This window comes from Condylostylus longicornis, unplaced genomic scaffold, assembly GCF_029603195.1.
Source record: "Condylostylus longicornis isolate FDR11 unplaced genomic scaffold, ASM2960319v2 ptg000081l, whole genome shotgun sequence".
Taxonomy (NCBI): Eukaryota; Metazoa; Arthropoda; class Insecta; order Diptera; family Dolichopodidae; genus Condylostylus; species Condylostylus longicornis.
This window is the reverse complement of record NW_026578049.1, coordinates 4238461-4253812: the sequence shown is the minus strand read 5'-3', so window position 1 is coordinate 4253812 and position 15352 is coordinate 4238461. Positions and strand designations below refer to the sequence as shown.

General features: G+C 21.4%; 2 protein-coding genes across 2 annotated transcripts in view; one reads left to right on the top strand and one right to left on the bottom strand.

Moving 5' to 3' along the window:
* The first annotated feature begins 9420 nt into the window (after positions 1–9420).
* Positions 9421–10505, top strand: LOC129613272 (uncharacterized). The gene is made up of 3 exons (XM_055527265.1): positions 9421–9696; positions 9758–10197; positions 10257–10505. The coding sequence occupies exons 1-3, from the start codon at positions 9508–9510 to the stop codon at positions 10351–10353; spliced, it is 726 nt and encodes a 241-aa protein (XP_055383240.1). The 5' UTR covers positions 9421–9507; the 3' UTR covers positions 10354–10505.
* A 9-nt stretch (positions 10506–10514) lies between these two features.
* Positions 10515–15352, bottom strand: part of LOC129613271 (uncharacterized) — a 37283-nt gene continuing 32445 nt past the window's right edge. The window contains exons 3-4 of the mRNA XM_055527260.1: positions 11340–12066; positions 10515–11279 (exon numbers count right to left, since the gene is read on the bottom strand). Coding sequence (XP_055383235.1) covers positions 10658–11279; positions 11340–12066 — 1349 coding nt within the window. The 3' untranslated portion in view covers positions 10515–10657. The remainder of the gene's footprint in view (positions 11280–11339; positions 12067–15352) is intronic.

Below are 15352 nucleotides of genomic sequence, written 5' to 3'. Positions count from 1 at the left end.
TATTTATATATTTAAATAATTGATTTTTCCTTTACAATTCTTCTTTTTCTTATTCTTTTGAACACATAAGTGTACATATTTTTAAAAATATATATACATATTTTTAATTTATATAAATATAATTTATATAATATTATATATATAAATAATTAAATATATAAAAATAAAAATAGTATAAATTCAAGAAAGCAATGATTCAATTATTTTGCATTAAAAACTTAAAAGATTTCCAAAACAGTCGAGAATTATAAAATTAAATTATTACTAATATGTTCCGTTTCATGTAAACTTTAATACTGCCGAAAATAGTTTCTAAATAATGTATAACATATACAACATGTTTATGTAGACATGTTAATATAATATGTTAATACAGAAAGATATTTGAAAAAAAAAATTCATAAAAATATAATTAAAATACAACAAATAGTTATATAAGTACATTTTTTACATTTTTAAATCATTATTTTTCCGTCTCTTCAGTCATACAAAAAAAAATGACATTACAAATAATTGAAAAACTAATAAGAATACAAAAATAAAAGTATTAATAAAAAATAAAATAATTACATTAAATGTTTTGTCATTTTAATTAAATCAAATAGTTTACTTATAAATTAATTGTACAAATCCCACTGAAATATTGAAATATTTTACAAAAAGACAAGTTTTACATATTTCTTCAATATTTAATTTTATATTCGATATTTTATTATATAATAAAATTAAATCAAAGACACTTTCTCTTCAAGTAATTTACATTATAATTATAATAAAAATTTTCAAGTTTTAAAAATTATATAAATTATGTGTTTTCAAAATATTATTCACAGTACATATCTCTATAAATAGTTACATGTATAAAAGCCACTTAATAAGAAATTCAGCATTTTATTATTGAATCATTGTTTTTTTTTTTCGAAAAAGTTAAAAATTATACACAAACACTATAATGGTGTACTTTTAATGTGCCAAAATCAATAACTAAAAACTTAAAAAAAAGAAATAAATTTAAAACTTTTTTTTCACAAAAATCAAATTACCAATATAAATATAATTAAAAAGATAAATATATAAGAACCTACAAAAATAGGCAACTACAGTTCGTATCAATCTAGTACATACAAAAAACAATTATTCTAAAAAATTAATATACTTAACACGAAATTTAACTAACAATATTGTAACTTATTAATAATAAAACAAACATAACATTTATAAAATGGACCATGTTATACCTCATCAATTAATAAGATAGAAAAAAGTATATTATAATTTTTTTTTACAAAATAACAAAATAACCTCAAAAAAGTATTCAAAACAAAAAATATAAATATGAAATACATAATTTACATGACTGTATATAAAAAAAAAAAAATTAAAAATTTTAAAGCATATCTTAAAAAACATCATGTGAGAACATAAATTTATACAACACTCATATACATATGTACAAGAATTTTAAACAAATATAAATTTTTAAATATACATAAACACAACAATATACATATAATTATACATAATATAAAAATAAATATAAGTATATGTTTTAAGATTTTTTAAACTAAATTTTAGAAAATTATTTTAAAAGAAAAAATTTTTTAAATTTTTTTCATTCTTCTCTTTTACAACTATTTTTATAATTCTAAAAATCCAATTTGAAAAAAAAAATGTGAAATAATTTTATCATTACAAAATTTAATAATACATATTATATAGAAAAAAAAGGTATATGTATGTATGTACACATTCACATATTAATTAACATTTCATTATAATTAGAAAATTTTACATTTAAACTACATAATTAATTTTTTTTAAACAGGTTGTTTCCCAGTATATCAAAAATTTGACGATCATTTGAATCACATCATTGGAGTTCATGACGTTTCAAACGTTAATTTGATATACTGAGAAACGGCCCCATTTACTTTTTCCCAAAAACATATCATAAAAAGAGAAAGAATTTTAATTGAAAATTAGGTGCAAATTCTACAACTTGGAAACACTACCGATATTCATAAAACAGTTTGACAACTCTTACATTTTCTTAATAATTATAATTCAAATATTTCTATACGTACATACATACATAAATAACAGAAAATAATATAATCATATCCTCTAAAAAAATACATACATATATATATATTATACATAAAAATTTTCTTTAATTTAAAAATACAAAAAAAAAAATTTAAATTTAAAAAATAAAAAAAAAACCTTTTTAAAATTTACTGAAAAAACTTTTACAAAATTTTCTTATATTAAAAAATTTTCGAAATTTTAAAATGATAAAAAAAAATTGTTAAAATGTTTCTAAATTTTTACCGTTATAAACATATCATATTTTTCGTTTTTTCTTTATATTATTGCACAATTATTAGTTACAATTATATATAAATTATAGTCATTATTATTATTATTCCTTGATTTGGCCAGAAAATCTCTTTCGTTACAATTATTGAAAAAAAAAAAATGTAATAAAATATTAAAAACATTTTTCGGACTTTTTTTTTCGAAGAAAAAAAAAACAAATTAAAAAACAAATCTGTGATTTATAAAAAAAAAAAAATACAAAAAACAAATAATTAATTCAATAAAAGAAAAAAAAAACAAAAATTATTATGTATAAAAATTTTAATTGGTTAAAACTGAAGTGAGAAATTTCATAAAATTCTTTACTTATATATTTTTGCTTTTTAAACAAATTATAGGATCTCATTTTATATTTATATAAACAATAGATTTTCCGAATATAATAGAAAATAAAAAAAAGATTTTCCATTGTAATTTTAAATTTTTAATTAAATTCCAAATCCATTTCTTACTTACGTTTTTTAATTATATATTTGAAATTTATTATAATTATTTCAAAATTAATTAATGTCTAACAAAAGTAAAAAATTACTCTAAAATTTTTTAATAATGACTTCTAGAAGAGTCCTTATGAAAGGATCAAAAAAAAAAATAATTAAAATTTCAAATTTTATATAAAAATCTTAAATAAAATGAATTCTTAAATATTCAATTTTAAAAAAAGAATTTTAACAAAAAAGTTTAATTAATCCTCGTAATACACAAAAAATCTAATTCTAATTTTATAATTTAAAGTAATTGAAAACAAAAAGCAATATTCTATGAAAAAAATTACAAAAAGATGATTTTTTAACAAATAAAATCATAAATTAACTTAAAATATATATTCATAATTGCAATTTCAAAATTTTGTAATTATTTGAATTATTTGGTTTTCGATTGCAGTTTGTGATCATTAAGCTAAATTATCTTGACACCCAAATAATAAATTAAATAATTATAATTTAAAAAAATTTTCCCTTCCTAACCTCTTTTTAAATTCAGTACTTTTTAAATAACCTTAAAAAATTCAATTTAATTTAAAATTAAATGTTTCGTTCAACATTTCACTAGAAATGTTTAAAAAAAATGTTGCAAACATTATGGATAAATTTTCTTTCTTTGGTGAATCGGTTCAAAAATTTTATTTTTTTAATTAGACTAAAAAAAGAAAAAATTAGTGATATAATTTAACAAAATTAGACTTTAATATTTTGAAAAATTTAATTCTTCTGAGTTAAACCACATAAATTTTTATAATAATAATTTTTAAATCTTTTTTTCATCGCTTTAATTTATTGAATTATTTCTAATATTAACAAAAAAAAAAATAATAATTAATTTATTATAATTGATTTATCCCAGTAATTTTCTTTTTTAATTTTAATTGTATCCAGTTTTGAAACAAATTTAAAATTTGCATCAAATGTTAAAAAAATTTAAAGTTACATCTAAAGAAAAAAAAAATAATATATTTAATTTATAATTTCATAAGAAATTTCTGTTTAAAATAATATAAGAAAATGAATTCAACATAATGATAATATATAACAGATATATTTATAATAATATATATTATTAAATGATATAATAAAGGTATTAAAATATCTTAAATTAAATTACATCTAATCATGCATACATGCAAACATAAAAAAACACATATGTTAGAAAGAAAAGCAAAACAAAAGTTGAAAAAAAAATTTTAAACTAAAATTTAATTTTTAAAACAAAAATTTAAATTATTAATTTTATAATTAATTATCAGGCAAGAAAATAATTAAAACCTAAAATGATATATGTATATTTTAAGTTGTTTAAGTTTAATAATATATTATTATTTTTTAGTTAAATGATAAGTTTTATATATTAAAAATTTTTTAAATAAATTCTATATTTTTCTTTATAAGTTTATAATTATATAAACTTTAAACATAAAATTATAATTGACACATATAGATGTAGATAAGTTTACATAATATAAATAAGTACATACATACATACGTGTATTTTAAAATATAAACATTTATAATAAACATTATTTTATAATTTTAATGTGCTTCTTTAATGTAAAATTTAAGAAAATGTTTTTATTTTTATTAAAATGGAAAAGAAAAAAAAAATACATAAAACAAAATTTATTAAAAAATATTATTAAAACAAAAAAAAAAACAAACCCGTTTTTATTTATTTCGTTAACCCTTTTTTTACAAAAACAAAAATACATATTTTATAACATATGCATATCTTGATACATATAATACATATTTCAATTATTTCAATTTTACAAAGTAAATACACAATTTATTGTTGTAAATCTATAAAATTATTCTAATATTTCATTTACACAAAACCAAAAAAAAAATAATAAATTTGCCATTTTAATGCCGGCTCGAAAACTGTTTACAAATTTTCATTTAAATATTTTTTATGCTATTCAATTACTGCCAATTTTTGAAATTTAAGATGTAATTGAAAGCAAAATATTTAAAATATTATTTTCTTCATTTCATTTCTTTTTTTAAATATAATACAACAAAATTTTCTTAATTATGCAATATCAAATTCAAATCTTTAAAACAAAGTATGAATTTATTCATAATTGATTTATTATTTACAATAATATTAAATTACATAATAAATTTAAGTATGAAAATAGCAGAGATTATATTCATACATAATTTATTCTTTAAAAGTTTAATGATCATTTTCAAATGGGATTTCACTACACAATAATATGCAAAAAATCAAACTACTTCTGTTAATTTTAATTGCATTAAATCTTGAATTAAATTGCTTCTCAGCCTATTTGATAACCTAGTTCTGACTTCACTGAACATTTTTTTTTAAAGAAGAATTTTATAGCTTATTTCTAAAGCGTTTGAACTTTTTTGTTATTGTACGCGTTATGTTTCACTTACAAGCTCTTTCAATATATATTATATTTAAATATTACAATGGTTAGGTTCAATTTTTCTTTGACTAAACACACATTGTATACATATACCATGATTATATGTAAATGAAAAAAAAGAAGTTACATAAAAATATCTACACAATTCGAATGAAACTAGCTGCCTTCCTGACAGTACAAGAAAACAAAAGAAAAAAAAATTAAAAAATAATATAAAATATTGTAAGTATAAAAATTATAACTTTGAAAAGAATAAAACAGAGCAAAATTTTAATAGATTAATAAAAATTGAATATTACATAAAATAACAATATAAAAAAAATATTAACAAAATTATAATTAAAAAAATTTTTTTTCTCTTTATTATTGTTTTAATTAACTCAGGGAAATATAAAAATATATAAAAAAAGGCATGTAAAATAAAAAACAAAATTGAAGTAAAATAATTTAAAACATAATAAATACTTGTAAAGAAATATGCATTTACAATTTAACAAATTCTACACAGTGTATTGGAATAATTCCGAATTAATTATTGATTTTTTATTGACAAAAATTATTATATTAGATTAAAGATTAATTATAGTTCAATATAGTTTATTTGAATTAATATTGTTTTGATACCAATAAGAAAAAGGAACATTAAGTTCAAAATATTTGATATTTTTTTTCGCTTAAATTTCTGATTAAAAATGGAAAACATTGTACCAACAATGAATCCAAATACAAATTTGGAAATGTGAAAATTAAATTTTCGGAATCATTCCTCTAACTATTAACAAAAAAGAGTATAGGTACATTTTTTTTTTAATTTTGCTTCGCAAATGTAATTTATCTCGTAATCAAAAAGTGTTAAAAAACACTAATTTATATAACACTAAATATTAATCGATCATGTCTCAAATACGAAACCAAGCACATTAAATATAAATCACTTTATATTTTATGTAATTCATAATTTTTTAAATAATTAAAGTAAACTTAAAGTACATAGGTACATATACCTAAATTATTATGTATATCTGAAGTTCATTAATGTTTTGTACTTTAAAAGTTTAAAATTTAAATTCAATTCTTTTGAACAAAAACTTTTTGTCAACAATACTTAAACATATCTGAAGAAATTAAAAAGTGCCCGGAACCAATTAAATTCGGTCGTCACTTACACTATTTATGTCAGTACTAATACTACCTATGAAATCTAAAAAGAAAATATATAAGGTTATATTAGATTCAATTAATACAATTTCTACCAAAATTGCCATTTATCAAATATATATTGTATGTATATTAAATATAACGAGATAAATTTCATTTGTTTCGAAGTTTATTTTACTTATAAAAAAAAATTACTAATATGCAATTATATCAAAATAAGGGCCATTATATTTTCCTTTAAAAAATTTTAATTGTTTTCTCAAATCAAAAATTCGCCCATTTGAAAAAAAAATTATAATTATTTTTAAATGTAAATATAAATTTTATTTTTTAATAATTTCATTTTTGTATTCTATAATTCAAATTGTATATACATATGATTTATATACATATATATCTATATATATATGCACAAATATATGTAATATATAGATATATATATATATATCTTTTTTCTTAATAATATGAAGTTGATCTTTATTGTATCATAAAATAAAATTTATATATAAATAAAAAAAAATTAACAAGTCTATTAAATCATATTTAAAAATTGTAAAGTAATAATATCTCAGGTAAATTATAAGTGAAATAAATAAGAATTTGGGTAGAAATTAAAATTTCATTACACAAATTAAAATTAATTTAAAAAAATAATTAAATTAAATTATAAATGTATCAACTAATAATAGTAATTTAAATAAAAGAAAAGGACAAAGTCTAAAAATTCAAGATAATATCTATCTATTACTTATTTGTAAATTGTAATGAAATTTAATATAATTATTATATAATGATTTTAATTATGTATATCGTATAACAATTGTAAATTTAATATATCATTTCAGAAAACAAAAAGAAAAAAGAAAAAAAAATAAACAAAAAAAAAAAGAAAATATTTAAAAATTCATATCTCTCAAACAAGTGTTTAATTTTATTAAGTTTTTCTCCGAACCTAAAAGAATCTCCCTAAAAGAATCTAATGAAAATTCTAATCTTGATCAATTCACTAATAATCGAAACAGAAAAGTTGAATAAATATTGAAAATATTGGAACAGCGTTTGAATAAATCAACAATAGGTACATAGGTAGGTATCTAAATGTTATTTTTCACTTTCACATCAATCTATTAAGAATGATCTAATTAAATCTAATAAGTATGTCTAATCAAAATGTATTCTAGATACATAAAATGTTCGAAATTTTAATAATTTAGACAATTTTTAAGGGAAAACAGAAAGGCGAAAAGAAAGACTATAAATATGGGGCGACTGGTTAGCTTACATCATATAATATGGATATAGTTGAACTCCAAATTTTTACATGTATAATCGGACGTGTACATTACGCACTATATAGGTGGGTGAATATATGTACATATGGATGTAGGCACCTACAATAAATAATAATAAATTTTGAAACATATAATAGCACAAATCATTTATTCATTTGTAAACGAGTATTATATCTACAATGTTAATATTTAGGTTTTGATTTCAAAATTACTAAAAAAAATTTTCCAATATTACATGCTAAAGCGGATTAAGTACAAAAGTGTTACTACATAATTAAATACATACATAACATACATAAATGCTTACATGTGGGAAATTATCTTTAAAATAAAAGATTCATCACAAATCATGTAAATTTCATCATTCCTTGCTTCTTTATATTTGAAAAATTGGCTTGAAATTTGAATTTCCTCTATTTTTAATTCCACTAAGCAAGTCACTGGTCCATAAAATTCTTTTGTAAGAATTTTATTTCTCCAGTAGAATAAGACCAAAATGCTTTTTCTATGAACTCTTTAAACATTTATCCGTTATACTTAAGTTAATTCAAAACAAAATCATAAAATTTGATCAACAAAATTTTAATAATAATAAAATCCTATATTGTTTGATTTTTTATTTCTCTGGGTCTTCATTACGCTTCTCATTCTTTTAAAAATTACAAAATTATCGTAGCTTACACAATTTTTTAATGATACCGTAATCGCGGCTTTTATGCTATGTATATTCCTTGAAGCATATATAGAAGCTTATGTGCTTCATCGATGGCAATAGGCTGTCATTAAGTTTGAAAAGAAACGACAGCACTTGACAAAATTAACTGAAATCTAATATGTTTAGTAAAGCGTTATGACTGCCTCTATATCAAAAAAAAATTTAAAAATCTAAAATAATTAAAGTATTGAATATTTTATGTATTGCTCTAATTTTGTTTTTATATTTAGTACATATATATAAAATACATGTATTTGCAAATATTTCACGTTTGTGATACAAGATAAACACTTAGTGTATATGTTTATCTATAATGATGTATGATAATGCAAATTCGAAGCTATTTGATTTCTAAAATTGATTACGATTTTAGTAGTTTTTCTATACTCATTCTGTTTCTCATCTTTTTCTGTTTAAAAAAATACAACTGAAAAATACAATTACGAAATAATTATTCTATTGATTATTAATTACTTTTATGTAATATAATATTATGCTACATGAATTTATAACTAATATAGATTATAGAACCAATTTTTTAATACAGCAGAAGAAGACGGAAGAATATTATGCAATACCATTTCAGTAATTGAAAGCGTCATCTCCCTCATAATTAACATAATGACTTGTCCAATTATTTCTAAAAATAAAAGTAATAAATGTGATAAACAACACGATATTATAAAGCAAATTGACATTTCAATACCTGGAAACATTTCAATATTTGCCTAATAAATTCATTCCATGAAATGTCATACTGTCAGTATTAAACATAACCTTACTGTTTGTATTTTAAACAGCGAAGTAATAACAAAATGGGAACTACACCAGATATGAGTGACATTATATTAGCAAAATAGTTCTAAATTTTCCTACGAAAGCGCCACTATTGTATGCACTTTCTATTGTAAAAGCTTATTGTGAATTAAATCAATTGTCATTTCTGTTCAAACGTCAGTTTGAGTGAAAAATTGTAATAACTGTCATTTGTCATAATAAAATAATAAAATAAACTTTTCATTTTATACAAAAATTCGGGAAATATTTTTTTGAACATATCAAATCGCTAAAAAATGTTAGAAGGTTGGTACTGTAGAACTTTAAATGAGCAAGCTTCTCAAAATCAACCAAATGAAGATGATTCTTCAGACGAAGATAGTCAAAATGAAAATGAAGGACCGCCGGCTTATAACAATAATCATGATATCGATTATAAATCGCAGTACAAATATTTAAAACAGAAACTAAAATATTTAATATATGTACGTAAATTATTTTATAAATTTATTTACATAAACACTTATAGAATTATAAAAAATATAGGAAAACGAATCTTTTCAAGACGCCTTACGTTCAAGCCAAAGACGTTTGTTAAAAATATCGCGCGATAGGTCATTTTTACTAGATCGTTTACTACAATATGAACGTCCATCTGGTTCAGAAACCGAAGAAACGGAATCTTCAGGTGATGAAAATTTAAAAAATGAATCCAAAAAACGTAAGGTAGATGAGAATGCTGTGAAAACCACAACGGCAGGTTCTGGCCGAGGGCGAAAACGAAAAAATGCTCAACAGCCTTCAAAACCAAAAGTAATGATAACCTCTAATAACAACAGTATTCTAAATAACTCAACAAATGAAGGACATGTAACTACAGAAGAAGTGGAACGTCATCTTCAATCAAGACAGTTCATGGAATTACCAGAACGAGCACCGCCTACAGTGCCAAATGAAATGTTTAGTAACGAACCGTCTTTAGATAGGTATGAATAATTTTCAAGTTTCCAACTAGATGAATATTTAACAAGATATTCATTTTTAGTGAATCAAATGATCCTACAGTAGAAACATCTCCAAGCAATGTTGGGGAAGATTGCATAAATAACGAAAATATGACAAGAAATGAATTCAATAGTTGAAAGATGTTTTCATAATATAGATATTAAATTAATATTCTTCACAAGACTTATATTCTATTGAATATTTTGATATTTCAAGATCTTAGACAGGAAGATCGAGTAAAAACAACTGTGAAGAAGTATTATTTATGGAGGTTTTAAATAAATTTCTAAAATTAGAAAAAGTTTTTATAATTTATTTCGGTGCTTGACAAAAGCTCTAGCCTACAGTCTATGCTTAATTAAATTAATTTATCAAAATATTAATATACCATCATATTATACCAAATTTGTTAAAAAATATATGACTTATGCCATTATCATTTTATTGAAACAGTCTCGGATGCTCGCCAAATCGCCAAAACATTTCAGCTACTTCGGGTGTTACTCCAGTACTACTGTTATTGCCACTGTTGTTACTATTATCGTTACTGCTCGCTGGTGCTTCTATTGTACTATTTATCTCATCGTTTTTTTCTATAATGGGCTTATCTAAGATAGACTTAGATTGCACGAACGGTTTAACATCCGAATCATCTTCACTTTCGGTATTCGCCGTATCGTATTCCTCTCCATTGCCGTCAGCATCATTCGTTAAATTATCACCATTTGGATACATACCTTTCATTTTACATTTTCGTCTATGCCTTTTCAGTGTTTGTAAAACATTATGTCGTTGTGGTAATTGTTCTCTTAATACTAATGGAACATTTGCTAAAACACTATTATATACTTTAACTGGACCTTCAGTAGTTGTAGCTATTTTCTGTTTCATTCGGTCAATTATTTCAACAATTTCAGGCGGGTAAATTTTCTGTGGTTGCAAATGAACTCCGCTATGATCTATTGGTCGAAATTTTCGCCGATGACGTTTAATTATCATTATAATAGCTTCTTTAGTTGGCAAAACAGCTTTTAATTCTTTCGGTAAGTTCTGAATAAATTCACTAAAATAAAATATTGTATTACAACTTTAATATAAAACTTAATGGCATATGTATAGCTACTTATATATTTTTTTAGGACCATCGTCAGAATTTAAAGCTCTTTCTTTGACACGATTCATTACATCAGCAATTTCTTTTTGATTACCAGCTTTTGCTAAATGATTATGTGGTCGGGTAGTACGCAAAAAATGTTTATCATTTGCATCAGCTGTAGTGGTAGCGCAACCTTTACATTTCCCTGAATGTTTTTCCTCACAAGTCCAATAGTGTACATTATTTTTTATTGCATTTTTAACATATAAATACCCATTTAAATTTAATTTTCTTGTGCCTTTATGGCATATTACAACTTCAACTTCAGAGCCTGGTTCCACGAATGGTTCATGAAAATGGTTTTCTAATGAACCTTCTACTTTTTGTGTTACTGATTTTGTTGGTAATTCATTTATTTTTTTTCTAATACGATTTATCATATGTAAAATATTTTCACGATGTGGTAATTTTTTCTTAATTTCATCAGACAGATTTGAAAATTCTTCATCAAATATTTTTGTTGAAAGATCGTTCGTTGTAGTTGCACGTTTCTTGATTTTTGATATTAAATGAGCAATTTCTATTCGAGATTCGTCTGCCGGATGGTTATGGTTTTGAGCCTTTTTTAAGTAATGTTTACCGTTTTTAATGTATGTTGTAGCATAAGCTCTACAACTTGGTACCCCAGGTTTTTGATCATCACAACGCCATTTATGTATATCATTAACAATTTTGTTTCGAACAAATAAATAACCTGAAATTTTTTGAAAATATTGTTTTTAGTAAAGCACAATAAAATGTATTTAATATAGTTTGTAATTATTTATTATTTAATAAACCTAACGTTCTTATTTATTTAATAGAATACCATTATTATATAATGAGCACGTATTTAAATTGTTTTAATCTTTTTGAATATACAAAACGGACTGAAAATTAAAAAATGAAAATTTTCGAAAATTGAAAATGAATAAAAGAAAAGTATTTATTGCCATCAAAATTCTCTTGGGTGTTGAGTATTCTGCTATATTAATTTTAGTACCGGTTAACCACGACTCATCAAGTATTTAACTGAACTATCCTCTAAAATTTCTTGCTTAATTTGAATAATAAGGTATATTGTTTTATAGTTTTATTTTTTTTTTCATTTACTAATATTTTGTGCCGTGACTCATTAGATGTAATATAATACAATAATGGTAAATCCCGAATACATATTATTTCTGAACCGTTTGAACGCTTGTATGTATAGACAATCGAGTTTTAATGAATTTGCAAGAAAAGATCTTAGAAATATTTGTTTTATAAAATTACAAGTATTTACACAATTATAGGTGCTTATATATAGGTATAATTTATACAAATAACTTAATCATTACATTAATATTTTTAAAACTTTATTGAAACAGAATTGTAAATAACTTACTTTAGGCTTTGATTTGATAGTGGTGCAAATAATATTTTATATAACACACTTACAACATCGTGATTTTACCTAGCCGTCATTGAATCACTTTAACTTTCATATAGTACATTATTAAAAATTTAAGTAATCGCAATTAAAACAATGCTTCTATATTCAATTAAAAATGACAAAGAAATACTATTGTTTTACATCACGCCAACTTAGCAATACACACATATTTAATTCATTTTATCATGCAAACTAGCAATACTTATATTATGTCCAATAGAATGGTCAAATATAATTTTAGTTACATGTAGAATATGATGTATTCCATAACAATTAAAATAACTCGTGATAAACAATTTATTGTGATGACCTGAATAAGTTTTAAATAAAGAAAAAAGAATATAAAACAACCGTAATAACACTGAAATATCAAGCAATATCGATTTATAGCTTAAAATTGTGCAGATTTAATCCTACGTATGTATCCAGTAAGAAAACCAGAAAAGAAGTGTAATTTTTTAAAATAATTAAAAATAAAGAAAACTTCTTTTAATTCAAGAAAAACCCTTTATTTGTGGTAATATTTAGTGTACAACATATAAACTTTATCAAAACTGGTTTTTTGACGAAAATTAAGAAGTGCTCTTTATTTGAAAATGTTTAATAGATTATGTTTATGTTACAATTTAATATATGTATCTACGAAATCAATTTGCTTAGCTTTGTTTTACTAAAATAAACAACAAAGGTCTCATTTTAATTTTAGAAAAAATTTATTTGATATTCATTTGTTTTTTTTAGTTATTGTACATCTAATTTACCAATACATATGTAATTCAAAATGGTCTTGGATTCAAGATAAAATAATTCTATGCAGATAATTCTGACCTCCGCATAAACTCACAAGTTGATACTTGCTATTTACCTTTAAGCAATTTTTTTATTTTAATCGTAAAATATGTATGTATATCAAAAATTATTATAATTCATGCTATGACTAAATATGGAAGTATAGTAAAATTAGAAGAGAATGGTTTTAAGTAAGTTTTAAACAAATTTTTAATTTTCGAAAATGTTTTTGCAGCAGTTAAGTACAGTAAATTCTAACAAATTATTATTAAATCAGGTCGGATATATAACTGATAATTCACTTATAAAAGTCGATTTGTGATAAATCGAAATATTTCAATTGTTAATAATATCCATTTTTGACTTAGTACACACACAATTTGATCAAAACTTTTGATATTTCGACTTAGTACAACACAACTTTCATAATTGAGTTCCAAGATTATAGATCAATTGTTGAAGAAATCATGCTATTGTAATAGCATGTTTACAATAACATGATTTGTCCAAAAATTGATCTACAATCTTGGAACTCAATTATAGTATTTATATTTTCTTTCTAATAAATCAATAAGAAATTAATTATTTCTTGCTCCTTACTTTAATTGATTTTAATTTGCAAAATACTAAAGGAATAACATTAATTAATAAAATTTTGCAATTCATTTTATTTATCCTACTTTTTTCGTTAATATAATGTATAACAAATATATAAACTATACTATAATTTTTGTATTATTAAAATAATGAATTTTCCTTTTATATTTCTATTTCTTAATTAAATTATTAAAATAAAATAATTATATAACATTAGTTAAATGATTAACTTATTCAATTTATTAATATGTTATTTTTTATATTAGAATTTTCTTTTTCGATATCATTAATGTTACTTTCATTATTACTATTATTATTATTATTGTTATATTGTAAAAATATTGTTGAAAATGTTTTATTAATTTCTTTAAAATTTTCATTATTTTCATTATCATATTTTTCATTTAAATTATTATTAATAGAATAATAATTATTATCATCCGAATCATTAATTTTATTATAATTAATTTCATAATTTTTATTTAATTCTTTTTTAGCGCGTCTTTTTCGTAATTTTAACATTTGTAAAATATTTTCACGTTTTGGTAATTTCTCTAAAATTTCTTTTGATAAACTTGCTATTTCTGTATTATAAACTTTTGTTGGACCTTCCATTGTTTTTGATATTTTATCTTTCATACGTTTTATTATTTCTTGAACTTCACCTGTATATGATTTTGGTTTTTCAATACCACTTTGATCAATTGGACGATATTTCATTCGATAGCGTTTTATTGTTAATACAATTGCTCGATAATTTGGTAACATTATTTGTTTATTTTTTGGTAATTTACCAATAATATCTGTATAAATAACTTTTGGTGAATCATCACATGATAATGATCTTTCTTTAATATTTTGTATTATTTCAGCAATTTCTTTTTGATTATCTAATTTTGCTAAATGATTGTGTGGTTTACTCGTTTCCAAAAAATATTTCCCATTTTTTTCAATTGTAATTGCACTTCCTCTACAATCACCATATTTCTTTTTTTCACAGCACCAATATGTTTTTGTATTTTTTTGATTTTGTCGCGTAAATAAAAAACCATTTAAATTGAGTTTTTTTGTACCACGTGAACTAGTCATAATTTCAACTTCAGCTCCGGATTCAACAAATGGTTCATGAACATGATTCATTTTAATTGATTCTTTTTTATTTTTAAAATTATTTAATTTT

What these genes read in the sequence shown, in the direction of transcription:
- LOC129613272 (XM_055527265.1), top strand. Translation starts at nt 9,508, where the DNA reads ATGTTAGAAGGTTGGTACTGTAGAACTTTAAATGAGCAAGCTTCTCAA. An exon ending in AACTAAAATATTTAATATAT is followed by an intron (nt 9,697 to 9,757) that starts GTACGTAAATTA and finishes TAAAAAATATAG; the next exon opens with GAAAACGAATCTTTTCAAGA. An exon ending in AACGAACCGTCTTTAGATAG is followed by an intron (nt 10,198 to 10,256) that starts GTATGAATAATT and finishes ATTCATTTTTAG; the next exon opens with TGAATCAAATGATCCTACAG.